General features: G+C 40.9%; 1 protein-coding gene across 1 annotated transcript; it reads right to left on the bottom strand.

Moving 5' to 3' along the window:
* Positions 1-2,449: 2,449 nt before the first annotated feature.
* Positions 2,450-10,977, bottom strand: LOC119741302. The gene is made up of 2 exons (XM_038217052.1): positions 10,117-10,977; positions 2,450-3,591 (listed from the first exon to the last, which is right to left on the bottom strand). The coding sequence occupies exons 1-2, from the start codon at positions 10,975-10,977 to the stop codon at positions 3,037-3,039; spliced, it is 1,416 nt and encodes a 471-aa protein (XP_038072980.1). The 3' UTR covers positions 2,450-3,036.
* Positions 10,978-18,136: the final 7,159 nt, after the last annotated feature.

Consider the following 18,136-nt stretch of genomic DNA (forward strand, 5'->3'; position numbering starts at 1 on the left):
GCTGAAACACAAAGGGAGCAAATTATTCATATATTTGTACATGAATTTACCGAGATTGAGATAGTTAAGATCATTGAATTACAATAATTTTAAGATTGGCAAATAATTGTGTGACGTATGATCTCGATAAGGCCAAACAAAAAGTCTCCGGTTTCTGGTATGGAGCTTGCCCAAAAAGTGGTGCGGCGACGCGGCTTTTTTTTTTTTACCACCTGATTTTTTTGCTTCAAATGTCGGCTGATGACTGCAAATGGTGCCCGACTAAACTTAGTGCAAATATATGGGAGTCCAGAGAGGCCACATAAAGCTTATTCTCGACCATAACCCAGTCTAAAAACACGTTAAAATTGTGCAGCAGCAGGATTCCAGTCAAACCAGTGAATTTGGCGGTTTTGAGACATCATCTTTCATTGACAAAAAAACTTTTTCATTTTGCCGACTCGCATGGCTACGGCGACGCGCGCGCATACCAGAAACCGGAGACTTTTTTTTTTTGGCCTAACCAACATTGGAAAGTATTCTAATAGCTCGTTTTTGCAGAATAAGCAGTTTAAGAAGACCCACCCCAGATGATATTGGAATAGTTTAAGTATAGAAGAACAAGTGAATTATAAAGAGTTATTAAGATATTTGTAGGTAAGAAAAACCTCAGACGATTCATTATGCCAATAGTTTTAGATATTTTGCTGACCACGTCATCAACGTGATTTGTCCATGTTAGATTATCATCAAAAGTTAAACCTAGGAATTTAGTCTTATTTACCTTTTCAAGGCTCATTTATGACTAAAGGAATCGCTTGAGTGTATTTTTTCTGTCTCGAGCAAATTACAATATAGGCCCTAATGTGATTTAAGAACATTAATACACAGTTTGTTTGCTAAAAGCCAAGTGCTTATCTTTACAAGTTCACAATTAAGAATATGAACAGCTGTGTCCACACTATTATGACTGTACATTAGACTTGTGCCATCTGCAAATAAAGAAAATGATGTAATGTTAGAACTGATGTAGGCCTATTACAGATGTCGTTTATATAAATAAGAAATAAAAGAGGACCTAAGACAGAACCTTGTGGTACTCCACAAGAAACTGATTGCTCTTCAGATATTATTGAATTAAATGATATAAATTGTTTTCTGTTAGCAGGGGCGTAAATTTCGGGGGTATGAGGAGTCTTTTAGACGGAGGGGGGGGGGGCTATTGAATCCCCCACCTTCTCGTGCCATGAGAAAAAAACAAATGCGGATTTCGTGGTATTTTTCGAACATGCCAACAACCAAAATGGACTGAATAGTGGAGAAACAAAGTACAAAAGCTTTTAAATGCGCCGTTTTGATGCAAGCGCGAGTATACATATTGATCAGGAAGAGCGCCCCTAGTGTAATGCGATTTGAAAATAAACAATGATGATGCGCGCGCGCAGAGGTGATCCAATCAATGGCTTTAAATGGGTGCTAGCTACCGGTCCCCATATTTTTTGGGGGTGGGGTGGACAAAAGTCTATATTACTTGAGGACAGACTCTTGCTGCCAATAGAGGGCGATCGTCATCCTGAATGAGCGTGTGCCGACTGAAAAAATAGAAACGCACACTTTTTTGTTAGTCCTTTGCAGACGCCAGGCATAACATATTACACAAGAATAAGGTGTCTTTTAGTTTGACTCATCAGGGGTTTAAACAAGGTTTGTTTGTTATTGCTTTGGCAGTCCATATTTTATAAGATTACAGCTCTATATGAGACCAGATTTCGGTACAGATAACCACCTATCAGAAATGATACTAAACAAGGTGGACCCGTTTTACATGTAGGATATTACAAACGATTACAAGGTAAACGCATTGGCGTGTTCTTAATAGGATTCACAATACATTGCGCCATCGAAACCTTGCCTCAAAGTCAAAAAGGCCACCTTCAAATTCATGGTGAAATATTCTGTATTATTATTCCGTCTTGCAATAACCCTTTGAATACCGTCGTGCCAAATTCGCTGAAACGTAGCTGTTCATTGGTGACCGTTGTGCCAGTCAGACTCGACGACAAAATGAATGTTATAAAAAAATGTTAACAGCGCCCTTTCTTCAGTCACCGCTTTCTGATTGGTTATCGAAGGAGCGCGCCATGATAGGTTGAACACATTACTTAACAAATACACCGACAGATAAATATGACGATGAGCACACATAAATTATCCTGGTGTGATTTGAACCTACGACCACCGGATTACCAGCATTACGAACACTCTACCAACCGAGCTATCCAGTATTTTCACAATTTGTAAACACGAAAAGCAAAGAAAAGACCGTGTAAGATATAAACAACAGCTAAGAAGAAATAAACAAATGTACAATGAAATGACAAAGAAATAAACAACAGCTAAGAAATAAACAAATGTACAATGAAATGTACAATGAACTCCACGCGTTGTAAGAATTAATAAAAACCTTCGTCAACAGTGTTTACTTCAGCACATCAGTAATTTTTATACGAATTTTAATCGACCATTCGCTATGAATACGATGTTAGCTTAATGGAATGCCAGTATTTTTTTATTGACTGTATTTTTTGTTTATCTTACACGGTCAATATCTACACTATAAAAATGGTGCTATAGTTCTAAACACTTTTCTTGTACCCACTTTTTTCACGTTTCGTCTGATAATAACTTGATAATAACTTGTAAAAAAGTCAAATGTATATTTAAAATTCGTTTTTCGTAAACAGATGATAATGAAAGTGGAAAAGTATGCATTTAGTCTGTCAGTTGACTTCAACCCGATAATTTATACTTGATGGTGCTAATGGGCTTTCGTACGTGCCTAAGCATGTCACATGCAGACATCCACATCAATCTGAACATGTCGTGGATTTAAACATGTTTAAAAAGTGGGTACAAAAAAAGTGTTTAGAAATGTGTTTAAACTCTATGACTACAGTATAGTTATGTTGCTATTCCAACAAACCAACCAAGTATCCATGTGATTATAAACCTCATTTTGATTGATTTTGTGATTGGGGTGTTTAAACTGTTGTGCATCTAATCCAATTGGAATATATTTGGACATGTGATATTCTCCTGCCTTGCTGCTTTCTCAACGGCAGTCATGCGTCTCAAATCCAGGTCATACCACCCCAGCTTGTGATATTTCTTGACGTTCTGGTAGTGCGCTTCGATGAGTCGAATACACTCTCGGCGGCCGTTGCCCGAACACCAGGTCCCAGGACTGAGATGTTCCCTGCGTAACCTGCCAGTTTGAAACTCAAAAAGCTGAAAGTTTGTGACATTGTCAAATTTGAGGCAGCTTGCGGGAAGAGTACCAACATAGCGCTTGGCGATGCAATATCCCTGCAGTAATGGGTATGGGCGCTTTTTGTAGTAACTCTCGTGTATGGTGACGTGTACATCTGGTTCCATCTCACTCGCATTAATGCTAACACCTGGAGGTAGATGTGCATTGAAGTCCTCTAAAGTCTCCGTGAAATCCAAGTGCCAGTCGTAACGGTCGTGCTCGAAGTAGTAGGCGTAATTCATGATGACGTTGACGGGGCTTAGGTTAGGTAGGTTGCGAAAGGCGTCCTCAAAGTTGGAAACCTGCAAAAGACATTTTGCTCCACGGTGTTAAACAGGAGTCGAATTCATCATATTAAATAGGCCTACTATAAAAAGGGTCCAAGCGATGAATTTTTCTTAGGAACACATTATGTGCCACTTTCCACTCCTCATAAATGTATAAAACTATTTGACATCGATTTTTGGATAGTTTTATTAACAAGTGCACTTCTTTTAACATTTAAAATTATCCATGCTTTTCCGGACAACCGAGGGCGCTGTTGCCGTGATGTCATTTCAGGAAGATGCTGTTCAGTTTAGGGGTATTCTGTTCAAATTGTGAACCCAAAATGTAATCGTTGAAAACACTGGGTGACAAAGGGTTGTTCATTGGCTTACTACCATGGACTTACACACAACAACGAATCACCAAAGAAAATGAAATTTATGACAGCGAAATACATGTTTCCAAAATTCTGGTACCTTTTGGTGTTGAAATAACGGTAACATTGAGGTTTCTTGCCCGGAATGACATCACAAATTTGCTCATGAATATGGAAATTGGCATTAGCATAAAAACCAATAAGGCAAAACGAAAATTGAAAATGAGGTTAAATGGGACACAAAGGTGCATTTTCAAGGATAGCCTTTAAGAAAAAATTACATTGCATGGGCCCTTAAAAAGTCCTCACCAAGTCCATCGCAAGTTCTTCAGTCAAAAGCCAAGTCACGTACCATTCAAATGAACTCTGACAAACCATTTCTTTGTTATTGTTCATTCTTGAAAACGATTAGATTTTGCCCTTCACCGACGTATAAACACTTTATACTCCGTGTGTTGCCTACCGAGTGAACTCACGACCTCCTGCTCTCTAGTACAGACGTCTTACCACTCGGCCACCGAGCTTGCGGGATCAGTTGGCTGGATCGAATCTTATGTACATGTAGCAGCGGGTACAGCATTTAACTATTCATAACCTAATATTGATTTAAATCAACCCGACACGAATTCCATCTTATGAATAGTTAAAAGTGTTTCCCGCTGCTACATGTACGCAAGCTCGGTGGTCGAGTGGTAGCACGTCTGCACTAGAACAGGAGGTCGCGGGTTCGAGTCCCATCCGAGTGGATTTTTTTCAACTTAGTTCACTTGGGAGGTAACACACTGAGTATACAAGTGTTTATAAGACGGTCAAGGGCAAAACCTAACATTGATTTACATCACCCCGACGCAAATTCAATCTTATTAACCTATTTTTGTGACGTCACACTATTGTTAAAAGTGTAGATTATTGTTCAAATCAACATAGATTATTTTAGGAATGTACAGTTTTTGTTGTGAATAGCCTCTGCAAACAGTTCTATGTATAGACGGGGCTAATAGATGTTTGAAAGCAACAGTTCACTTTAAAATGAAAAGCAATGGGCATAATGTACGTGCCTGGTGCGAAATAATTTGACAGTACATGAGTTTTAATAAATAATCTATTATTTTGACGTTCCTTTCAGTATTTTGTTAATTCTTAAATCTTTCACATGAACTGTTCTCTGTGTATTTGTTTTTAATTTGCCGCACTGATTTTTTTTTTAAATTTAATGTAAAGTGGCGATTATAAATTTTTACTTAAAGTACAATATAAGTTTACTTTTATTTTTATTTAGTCAATATTTTTATGTTTTATTTATTGTTGATATTTGTTTAAATTCTAACTTAATTTTGCCTAGGATCGCAACAAAGAGCGTCCAGAATACAATATTTTTCGGGGCCCAACGCCGTTAAATTTGCTTTATTATAAATTAAGCCACAAAATGTTTTGTCACACTAAATAAAATGCAGCGTGTGACAATTGCCCTTTTGTTTGTTAAAGATATTATCAGTCATGAATCGCTGGGCAGGGAAACATTTAGCCCATTCAAAAATGTTCCTCAACTTCAACGGGCAACATTAATGTTATGGTTTGTGGACTGAAATTAGAATAAAGATGTTGGAAGAATTCCATACATGGACATCACTCATTTTCCCCAGACTGGGACCGTGAGTGCACGAAAACGTGCAAAATTACTACTGACATTTGTTTACTCACCATTCGGCTAATTAATGCCCACACAACACATACATCAAAATGCTATAGTTGCAAGCATGTCACCTGCGAAATTTGAGACCTTAAATCCAATTTTAAGGCAAGTTTTTGGCAGCTCAAAAACCATCCACGTCATTCTCCATGATCTAGAAACGTGCGTGTGATTCACAAAGTATTCTGGGTAGATGCACGAAGTGCCTTGCAGCTTACTTGTTTTTTAATCGATGGCCAAAAGAACATAGCGCCCTTTGTTAAAAAATGAAACATTTTGCATTCACTTGGATCAACAAGAGGGCGCTGTTTTATCTACACAATGAAGATGTTAATCGTTATAGCTGAAGAGTCTTTTTGCACAATGCATTGCAGTACACATCAACGTCTCACGTTTGGATTTCGATAACTCTCTGCAAAATTAGTATTAAAAGCTGAATTTTTGGTGATGCAATGCTCACAATAGCAACTTTGCGAGGCAGACGTTTCGTTCGCTCGTACCCCCCGCCCTGCAAACAGGACGCTGGGATACTCTGATGAGCTTCACAGAATCTTGTGAAGGAAGTGGCCTATGACCTATGTATAAAGCATCTGGCTGCAGCTGTTCAAGACCGCATTTAGACAATGTGCGCAAATGCTATCTGAAACTTCCCATAGAATTGCGCGCATTCCATACCGGATGTGATTTCTGTTTCATTGCGGATCGACCATGTGGACACAATTTTGAGCGTCGCCGTAATGCAATCCCGACCGTTCGTCATTCGAAATTGAGCCTGAGCAAGTGACGGAAATTGTACAACACAGGTAAGTTTTAAAGATGTTCCTACATTATTACGCTTTTCAACGAAAAAAAAACTTTCTAAACTGGAATAAAAGAGTAATGAATCAGTCTTAACGGCCGTTTCAAACCTTGCAGAGTCATGACCGTGATGACGCGCAGGTAAGACTTCACGCAAAATCCAACTAATCAGAGCGTGAATTCATCAGAGTATCTCAGCGTCCTGTTTGCAGGGCGGGGGGGGGGGGGGCGGGGGGGGGGGGGGGGGGGGGGCGGGGGGGGTACGAGCAAAGACGTTTTGGGGAACATTGAGGCAACTGTAGTGAGTAAAAAGCTTGCAAATTTGATTCACACTGGTTTTATTATGCAGCACAAACTTTTGCACGATATGGAAAGCTTAAGTTTTGGGACTCTCATACGCAGTTAGCGTTGATGTATCCGGCAGGATATGTTGCTGACTTAAAGAGGTTGTGGAATGCTCGAAGACATTTCCGTCATTTTTCGGGTATATGTAGCCTAGGGTGTGATGAAATAAAAACGACTATTGTTTCTGTCATGAAATGAATACAAAAGGTACTTTTGAGAGCTGTTTTTCAGGCCCTGTTTCGACCCGAACGTGCAATTTGTGTAAAAGTCGTCGTTGGGGGCAGCAAACAAAACATAGTAAATCGTGACGTAATTAACAGGACTCCCATGCAGCGTACGTAGCAACCTCGTCCCCAGGGTGTCGAACAGTACGCGCCCACCACTACCTGCTCTCTCACCCTGGTATTGGATCATTTGCATGTGCAAGATTTTTGCACACGTATGCAAATGAGGAACAGTCTGGGTGCCTGGATATGCGTTACACATTAGCGTTTGTTTTTGTATGCGGTGTCTGGGGTAAAAACAGAGTCAATTCGTAGCAGCGCGAGCACGGCGTGAGTTACGAAAACACGATTTTTGAAATCAAACTGTTACGATCTTATCGATACAACATGCAGTATCATATTTTATATTAATATGAGAAAATTGGAAAGGAAATTAGTATTTTCGAGAAGGCGTGGACGAATGATCGCGAAAACGCGTACTGCACGTTGTGAATATATAGCACCAAGTACACGATAAAAATCCATTACTAGCCAATTGCGGTATCCAATCAGGATACAGGAAGAAAGTTTCCTATCCAGGGTTTACTATTGGAAACGCGGTTGGAAATAAAGTAAGCACTGGGGACGAGGTTGCCTACGTAGTTCCAGCGAAACTTTTTGCAATTCACTCCGCGCAACGACATGACTTTGTTTACAATTACACTGAGCGACATTTTGTATGGGCAGCCAGCATTCCATAAATTCAACCATAGTTGACAACAGCTTTTACCCCCGAAATTCTAATGGGCAAGTTCAGAATTTAATAGGAAGATATCTCCATTGACTTTTTGGTACTTTCTATTGATTATTCAGTGTTTTGATAGTTACACATCATTTTATTTATAGATCGGGGATCATTCTTTTGTGTAGTTGCCCTAACGGCCAACCATAGTAAGAAATGTCTGCGTTACATCAACATCGTTCGATCGTTCACATCGCATCACCGTGACACGCGCTATGTAAAGCTGGCTGGAAACTCACGGGTGTACTTGTGCCGCTGGCCCGGCCGCTGGGACCGTAGATTTTGACACCGGTAAACGGTGTTGGAATTTCAAAATAATTCGTTGTTGATACGCGTACGGGTAGCGAACGCACTAGGCCAAGGCAAACCTATATGCCTATAATTGTGTCAGTTGCTGGCTGTAATCACACCACATTTTGTTTGCAATAAATTTCCAGCTTTCCCGTCCGGTTGTCAGCATGGAAGAATAAGAATCCTCCGCAGCCATGCAGTTTGTCCGAAGGGTAGGCTACCGTGCTAAACACGAGATCGGATTTCAGCCAAATTAACGGATAGAGCGCTGATTATGCACTGTTTATTTTTTACGGCAAGAGTCTTCTTTTCTCAAGAGATTTGTTGAAATTGGACAAGAAATAATAGAGATATGATTTGTTAATGATTTATAGGGAAGACTGTTTTGGACCATTTGTCCATTGCCAATCTTGAAGAACCGTAGACCCGTTCAAATGTATCCTCGACCCTCCATTATCTGCGCAGCATACGCGCACGCGTTGTCACACACAAATTGAAGGTAAATGCGTAGAAAAAGGACCGCGTAGTTTTCCTTACGTTAGTGCTGATTAATGTGACAGGCCTCCATTTTCCCTAGAACTTCTTTTGAACGAATGACAAATTCTTTGCCACTGGAATTTCTTGAATAAAGTCTTAATTAGGTACTGAAAATAATGATAGTGCTCGTTAAATTTCGGGACCAGTGAATTTTGTTTTCAACCGGGATCCCGAACATGTCGTAAGTCCAGAGATTTTTGTTTTATGAACGGAGCATGACTATGATTTATGAATTGTAGCCACGTTTACAGGTCGAGGTGAAGCGGTAGTCCCATGGTCTCCTGGCGTTGTTTTACGGCTTTTTTTTGGTAAACAATAAAGTTAACAATTTCAAAATTCAAGTAAATTCGTAATTATCGTTTCAGGATGTTAAAACAAGGGTTAAAATGCACAAGGAAAGAAATGAGAAGAGGACTATTTTTTGTGGCGAACGTATACATAAAAAGCACCTGGCAACGCAAGGAACTTGACCGGGGCCCGCGACGCTGCTCAACCGTACTACATTAGTTCTGGACACGGTCGACCACATCCACTGCCGTGATGCGTTATGCGTGCCGTACGCGTATAATTCGAAAACAACCTGACAACGTCTCTTTGGACTGAATATTCACCAGAATAACGTTTGAGATTGTCTGTAAATCACGAAGAAAGTTGCGGAAGGACTGTTGATGCTCATCTAAAAATGTTATCATGAACATAATACTTGAGTCCTTGGATAAAACGCAGCTGGTTTTTTTTCATGCAAACGTCGCAGACCTACCACTCATCAGAGCCGCGTTGCCTGGCGTTTTCAGCTGGCCAGTTGCAGTATCCGTGTTTTCGCTGGTCTCTTTTTCGGGCAGTTTGGGCTCAAATTTATACGGAAGAACAGCTCAGAGGTCACTGTGTCCTTGTTCAATATACCCATCCAAAAATTAAGCAATGGGAAGGAATATCAATCTCCGCGAGTCTTTTACAAAATGTTGATTTTTCACTGCTTGACTGCGAGTCACACGTGCTGACGGGGCGGGTTGGGCAGCAGAACGAGTCCTGTTTATTACGTCACGCTTTTTCTGATTTTACGAAGAGCCTGACGACTGTTGATTTCAATTATGCGCTCGCCGACCAACAAATTACTCGATGAATTTCAAATTTATAAACATATAAACGCACATTAGAAAAGATGGGAGTTTGTCATTATGATATATATATGGGTCTACCCTTCAATATAAAAATATAAAAAACAAAACGATTTTCAGCATTCCACAACCTCTTTAAACAATGGAGATGGAGATGGAGATGAGTCCCAAATTTGCGGACTAAAATGTTCCCATGCAGTGCATGACCTATCAGCCATCAGAAAGCGATAACATGTAAAAGTTAAATTTAGCAGGGAAAATATTGAAGCATTTACTGAGTAAAACACTTGGAAGTTTTCAGACCAGTCTGAATTAGGGTTTGTGCACATGACTGAGGGTGTCATGTGATGTCCACTGTAGAATTATTTCCTTTTAAATTAAGTAACAATCTTTGGCTTACGTTCATGTGCTTCATTATGTGATTCCTGCAGTTGGTGATGGTGTCTCTCCAGACGTAGGAAGGAAAGTACGTCATGAAGTCAGCAACCATACCCTTCCCGATGGCAAGTAGCGTTGGTTTATACCAGCCTCTGCGCGCGTGCATTAGCTTCGTGTTAGTGGAAGCTAACACTCGCAATCGATGGCCGTTGAAGATGTTTTCAGGAGTCACTGGCGTCGTGAACACCGCGTCAGAATCAGTCACACCAATGATCGAAGCATTGATGAATAGATCCATGAAGAAACTACTCCACAATTGACGTTGGTAACCTGGATGTTTAGTCCAGCCCGAGGCAATATCAGGGAGTGGCTCATACAGGAAGTCAAACTTGAGGCCCAAATCTTTCTCCTGTTGTCTCAGTTTACGTGCAAACTGATGATCTGTTTCTGATTCCTTGTCAAGAATCAGGCTGACGGGGCCTAGCTTGGGAGACCAAAATAAGGTACAGGAACGGAGGAATATGCAGTACAGACGCTGGACCAGTTTTGGTACGGCTGCCATGCGGATTACTAGTGTCAAGGAAAATCCATGTGTTGCAGAATCTGTTCCTTTCAATTGCTCTGTGGTTGTAACTCCCGTATCGGTGGTATCCGTAGAATAGCTTTGCCATCGTCGCTTAGGCGACGGATTTTTCTGCCGAGACCCATCACAACGATTGAAAGAGTGGAACAAGGTAATGTAAAGTAAAAGTGAAATAGTGCAAAAGCAAATCAATCCGTGTCGTGACAATAATTTTGAATCAAGGAGGTAGGAATAGGAGTTAGCACGAAACCCTCCTGGCCACTGTGGCAAGCTATGGGATATCGCGCGGCGCCTGTGCATTTTAACGACCGCTGTTATGATCCCCTTGAACGCTACCGTGGTCTAATGCCGACCGCTAGCTCCGTTCACTTCCAAAGAAGCCTGACTGGAGTACGTACTGTACTTCCTACCATCCAACAATCAAATATATAGGCCTACTTCGGAAATGCGCAGTACGTTTTGAGCGTGCACTCTAAAATAGTCTGGTTCCCCGACCTGACAATTTCCCCCGACGTCTACACGTCTAAATTGTAGGTCAGGCAGCGTAATTTTTTTTCCTAGGAGAGTTAGGGGCAATGTCATGAATAATTCAGTTTTTCCTTTGAATCATTGCAAGACTTAGGTTCTCGTTCTATTTTCCCCTTAATTTAAAATTATCTCAGTGATAAATTTGGAGAAGAAAAATAGCTGATGAAAATGAGCAGCGTCGACGTGGATTCGAACCAGGGATCTTTGTATCCATAGCTCATCTCGCTATCCATTAGGCTACTGTGTGGTAGCTCGACGACAACCGTTCTTTAAAATGCTTTAATGTAATGTAACTAGTTGAGTAACTAACAACAATGCTGTTGATGTCATTGTCCGTTCTCATGGATAAACATGAATTATTCATGACATTGCCCCTAACCCTCCTAGGAAAAAAAATTACGCGGTCAGGCAGCCTCCGTGGCTAAAAATAAACATGACGACATTGACGGCCCTTTTTCAAAGCTCGGCTTCGTTTCCGAATTCGCTTTATCACATAAAGCTTTTAATGTTCCGATCATTTTTTTAAAAATAAATCACTTGCTTCATATATCATACAGTTATGATATACAGTTTAATACTTCTGTAAGCAAACATTGACTAATTTTACCTGGAATCTTCAAAGTTAGACACCCAAACAGCACTGTAAGCAGGCGGAGCCGAATTGAGACCACGCCGAGTTTTGGAAAATGCCGGTAACGGTCGTCAAATTCAAACTAGTGCATGACGCACAAAAACATTGCCCCGGGTATACGATCCGAGTGCAAAATCGTCGTTGAATTTCAAGTTTTCTAAATAAAAGCAATGGATATTAATTATCAACTAGTTTTTTAAAGTTTTTAATAAGCAATTAGCAGTTAATAAAACCTATATTATACTCGGAAATACTCGGACACTATCCGATAGTCGACGAAATGAATTCGGCAAACTTCGGACATTTTCGGAAAAAGGAGTAATTCCTCCCGTTTTAGTCACGTGATGTAAATTGTAGTACATTGTATTACCGGAGGCTACCTGACCTAAGATTCATCAGGAATAGTCGGAATCTTTTGGTCTGGGAACCAGACTAACTCTAAAAAAGCATTAGTCAGAGTTGACTAGGAACCAGTCAAATTGTACTAGCCATTCAGGGTCAGCTGGGTGCAACTAAAATATCAGTCAATCGGACTAGATTTTTTCCAGTCAGTATTATTGACTTTGGAAAAATAGTTATGCAAAAACTGAAATTGGAGTCGAACCCAACTACTTTTCTAGTCATAGTATGAAACTTTGCTTGTTTAACTAACTTCCTAGTCAATTTCCAAGAACTGGGAAAACCAGTCAATATTTTGACTAAGTTGTTTTTAGAGTGTGTGCACGCTATCGGGGTCTTGTGTTTCGGATGCGCAACGAAAATCTTTGTCATCATCTTTTAAACGATAAAAATTGGACAATAATTCGTTTGGCAAGTAATTAATATTTTCATATTTCGGATAAAAGTTAAATTTCGTGAATTACCTGGTGAAATGTAAGACATTTTGGGCAGCTTCCTACCATGCCCTGTGAATAAAAAGAGCAGCAAATGTTTCGGAAAGGTAGCGCTTTCAAATGAAGTAAGAATCGTAACTTAGCGATGCTTAGCACTTAAAAAAACACAAATATTTGTGTTATCTGATCGATGGCGGCGTGAGACATGGCCTGCTTGATTCCTACATCCATGGTTGAATCAGTTAAAGGATAATACCCGAGGTACATGTAACATTACTTTGTGCAAACATTCTGTACAAGAGAAAAATGGTTCTTGACTTTCGCCTCAACACTGTAAGAAATTGTATACGAAAATGCATAAAATTCTATTTGAGAAACGGTGTAGCATACTGTATAAAAAAATATGGTCATTGACTTTCACGTAAATGTACGAATGATGCCTAAAATTCCATTTGACAAACGGTGTAGGGCCTATGAAAAATTCTGTATGAGAAAAAAAATGGTTCTGGACTTACGTAAGCATTATACGAAATGTATAAGAAAATGTATAAAAATCATTATTGAGAAACGGTGTAGTAAAGTTGAAACTGTGCAAAACTATAACTGTGTCATTTTTGGTGTTTCTTTATTTCCCGCTCCATTATTTTGTAGAAATGGAGTGATGGAGGCTTTATTACCTTCCAAAAGAATGGAGAGGTATCGCCTCCAACGCTCCATTCGTGCAAAACAATGGAGCGCTAGGACAATAGGGTGTCGTCACGGGTGGAGTTTAACACTGTTAATACCGCGGTACCAGACAAAGTCTGGCAATGGCCAATCCCGCTCCAAACAACACGGCAACACGGATCATGCGTGCATGATATCACTCAGTTCATCAAAATTACCATGAATTCTCTGATCATTCGATTTGAATCAAATGGCTTCGAAGCTTTTTAAGATCATGGCAAGAGGTAGGGAGTCCAGAGGTTTTGGCCGTATATCTGTAACCACGCAAAATTAGTCAATTTCAAACCGTGCTTATACATGTAATAAGTATCGAAAATAAGTATCTAAAAAGTAATAAGTATCTAAAAATACAAAAAAAAGTATCCTGGTACCACGAGGAATACTGACTCCAATTATTAAAACATTCATTCAGAACTTTGCATTCATTTGGATGGAAAAACGAATTCTGAAATCGCGCTTTCCATATCGACCATTTGCGCCAAACATTACCGTGTGAGCCGGAACTTTCTTTTAAATCACCGTGTAAAAATAAAATCTACTTGATAAATCGTAATTGTTTTGATCATATCTTTATGAAAAAAAATGGTACGGACTAGTACACTCAATCGTACCCAGAAAATTCAGACTTTTACTGAAACAGTGGCCTATAAAAAGAAATGATTAAGCTTGCCGCACCTTAATTGCCGCAAATCATTTTTAAAGGTCAGGGTACAGAGGCGAAACGAGAAATTTTTGTACAACACTGCAACCAGACTAGTCTACTACCACATGTTATTGTACGCAAATGGGATTGGTGCCAGACTTATGTAGTCTGGCACGCGGTAACAGTTATAACGCTTGCACGCACGTGGAAAGCTGGAGCTCAGGCTAGGCGAAGATGCTACGTACGTGAGTATGTTCAATGCAACCATTTCCAGTTCATTTGTGCGTACATTGTATATGCGTTCGTTTCACGGAACCCAATGCGGCAGAATCTCGAGGGTTTGATACGGTAAAAAAATAAATTAATTAGAATAGAAAACACATCAAAATGGGCGGCCTCGAGCCGGCCTTGACCGATTCGCCGAGGCCGGAAGGCTCCAAGGCCGACGCCAAGGCCGAGGCATTGCACCTCCGAGGCCAAGGCCGAGGCCGAGGCCGAGGCCATGAAAATCGGCCTCGAGGCCGGCCTCGAGGCCGAGGTCGGCCTCGAGACCTCCAACACTGCTGCTAATGTTGCAGTTGAGTGTCCGTGACGAACTACTAATTTATCCAAGATGTTAGGAGTGAATAGGTTCTTTCCTGGTAGCAGGTGAGGCGTGGGTGCGGTTGTAGCCTTGGAGGGCGGTTTTAAACATGGGATGTTCCGTTGGTGATGTCAAGCCGGCTAAGTCATGTGCCCATTTGACAGCTGCTGCTAGGGAGACGGCTGCTGTTTTCGCTCCGGAAGATGCTGCCAGATGTGACATGTAGAGGCATAGGTGATAGGAGTCTGCTGGTAAAGCTTTGATGCCAGTCTTTGAGTTTGCCCATGTCTCCCAGCGATTCCATGTTGCTTTGTACTTGGCTGTCGTAGAATCTGCTTTAGCCGACACCAACAGCTTAGGGAGTGCATCGGTGGCGGGGCTACGTAGGTGGGGGTCTTTTAGTGAAGATTTTGACTTGATCCATATTTCTGTCAGAAAAAAAAAATACAGAACCGACAAAAGTCTCTCAGCTTTAACGCTGAAACGTTGCGGAATTATGGTTTCAAACCATCCACTGAGCTGTGAATCAACCATGTCTCAAAAAGACAACCCATAAAGGTAAAACATGCACTAAACTGTAGTACGGTAATTGGTTGCACAATTACAAAAATTGTTGCTGCAAACATGGCGATTGGTATCTGTCCAGTATCTGCTGGCACTCGGAGGCCACGAAAAAGAGGAAACGTGGTTGCATCCTAGGATACTGACCGAGGGTGCACTCCCTTGATCCATGCCTTTAGCTTTAGGAGGGTAATTTTTGGGGAGGGTGGGTAAGCGAGGTTCAAATCCTCAACCGAGAAGAAAGATATATTATATAGGGAAAAGCGCTTGAGCGTAACAATGGAATTACGTATAAACAGTCATGTGGTCGCTAAGGCAAAGCGTCTGCCGTTGTTAAGCAAAGCTAATCCGATTACGTATTTAGACGCTACAGCACAGCAGTGAAATTCATGCACCACAAAAAACATGGCCATTGGAACGTTGTGTTTCTCAAAAAATATGCACAGTATGATTGAATAGTTAAATTATAACGGAAGAAGAAATTCTTAGCTTCATGTCAGTGAAAAAATCGCCGTCATCGATGCCGAAACGTCAATACTGGTTACTGGTATAGCTGACCTTCAAGTCTGGAAGAAATCGTTCGAAAACTTCCCCAAATCTCTGTATTTATATCTATTTCTAGGAATTTCTCAAAATTGTTATTTCACGAGCAGTTGAACACTTATATCATCTAAGTATATTCCGAATTTCAGCTTAATATGTTGTTGCAAACGCTAGTGCTACAATTTGAACGATCTCCATGGAAAATTTCGACGATGATTTTTGCCGTCCCAAGTCACATGCATTGTTCAACAAAGCGCCTTAGGCGCTACGGTTGACCTATTTCGGCCAAGCCACACAATATCGTATTGTAGATTAGCATATTCATTAGCGTGTTTTGGCGTGGGTGTCGGTATCGACCAATGGAAGCCGGCAAAAAGGTTGATATTTATCAATTAATAACTCGTGAAGGAGGCTTTTCTCAAAATTTTTACTGCACACCATAATGATAGGAACCTTATCAATATTCGGAAGGCTTGAAAAGATTGACAGCTATTGCAAACGTCAGTGTTGCAACTTTCAATGATGCACGTAGCCAGGCCTATTTTTCCAATTTCAACGAAAGTAATGAACACATCACAACGATTTTAGCACATACTTGGATCATTATGAGGAAAGTAAACCCTGAAAGTAGCATGATAATACGGTCTTCCAAACAGGAGAAATTAATTTTCAAAGATTTCGCCCGCCAACGTGAACATGTGTGTGCACATGTAGTTTCATTCAAAATGAAGTTTTACGTAACCTTTAGAAATCGCCCTTCGCAACCGTATGACTGAATAATTAGGGGCCAATGCATTACGAAGTAGTGCATTTGTGGCAATACCACAGATCAGCGCAACAAAATCCCCTACTGGCTTTTCTGGGCGACTGAGTAAAATCGAATCTGAGGGCAAGAGATAGCAGTGTTAAGTCCGCGCAAAAAAAAACGGAATTTGTGCCTGGTGATGATGGGGAAAATGTTATCTTCATCAACCGCCAGTCAAAAATGTGACTTTGCAAGACAGTGCAAACTCGTCAGGGCAGATAATTGGCCAAAAGTGCGACGAGGTCCACTTTGGGACAACCAGGGTTCCGATTGTATTACATGACTGTATGCGTCTTACAACTTGTACTATGAGGCAAACCGGGGGCACATGTAATTGGTCTCCCCTGACCCATGGACCACTGGCAAAACGCGTCTACCCCGGAGACCCCTCTGCACCAAAATTTAGCATTGAAGACGGACAGTTTCTTATTATGAGGGGAAGCGAAGCAGTCTACGGTATGGGAGCCACACAGAGAATCGATTATGGCGAATGAGTGGTCGTCGATGGTCCAATCGTCGTAATCATTAAATTTGCTGATTTGGTCGGCTAGTTTGTTTTCGGCTCTAGGGAGCCATTCTGGTGCAATGACCATGCCTTTGGATCGGCACACAGAAAAAATGCCTACGGCTATCTCGTGTAGTTCTTGTTTGACGCTACCATGTTTGATGATTGACGGAACGTTTGCGTTATCGGTGAACCATGTGATTTTTTGATTTCCGATGAAATGTTTGCGACTGACTGTGACCAAGCGCCGTGGAAACGCATGTCCGCTTGACCGTTAATATAACCGCCGAAACCGGTGTCACTTGCATCGGAGTATACTTGAATTGTGGGTACTAGGCGATATCTGAAAGGGAAACCGTTCAAACTTGAAATGTTGCGTGTCCAGAATACTAGTTCGTACTGCGTTTGAGATTGTTATCGAGCTAAACCAGGACGGGCGCGATTCGATGGCGCGGTAAGACTCGCGAGTCATGACCCTAGCGACTAGTAGCCGGTGTCATTGAAATTATCTGGCCTGCGATGGAAGCTACATTACAGAACTGAGCCCCGATCTAATGCACTTTCTCGAACCTCAGTTTCTGAGGTTCAAGCCTAATGAAGCATGTCAGTGCCTGCAGCGGATTACCTGATGTTTTAGCACGTTTAGACTGATAAGAGCCTACTTGTGGTCAGCTGTAACTGTTCCACTAGCTAAGAGCAGTGACTTGCAGGCCGTGGTCAGTATAGGTGTTACCGATGTCAGTGTGCGACCATCCATATGATGCTATTATGTAATCACTTCTGCACTACATGTAGGATAGCATGTACATTGTGTATGTACAATGCAGCTGTGTGATTCAGGTGGCTGAAGCATAAAGAGCAAGGAACACTTTTACTTTGAGCATTCTTGGATGCTTGGAGCAAGGATAGCGATCATGGTTAGCATTGGTTAGGAAAATATAATCAAGATTGAGACGACTTTGACGTGAAATTATTGGGATTATTTTTTCGCGTACTTGTCTGATAACTTTAACTGGCCAACCAAATGCTATTAATGGGTGAGTAGAAAAAAGCGAAGGCAAACCCCCAAAATTAATTTCATATTTAAAACAATATGTAGTA

Source organism: Patiria miniata, unplaced genomic scaffold (genome assembly GCF_015706575.1).
Source record: "Patiria miniata isolate m_02_andy unplaced genomic scaffold, ASM1570657v1 HiC_scaffold_5, whole genome shotgun sequence".
Lineage (NCBI taxonomy): Eukaryota > Metazoa > Echinodermata > Asteroidea > Valvatida > Asterinidae > Patiria > Patiria miniata.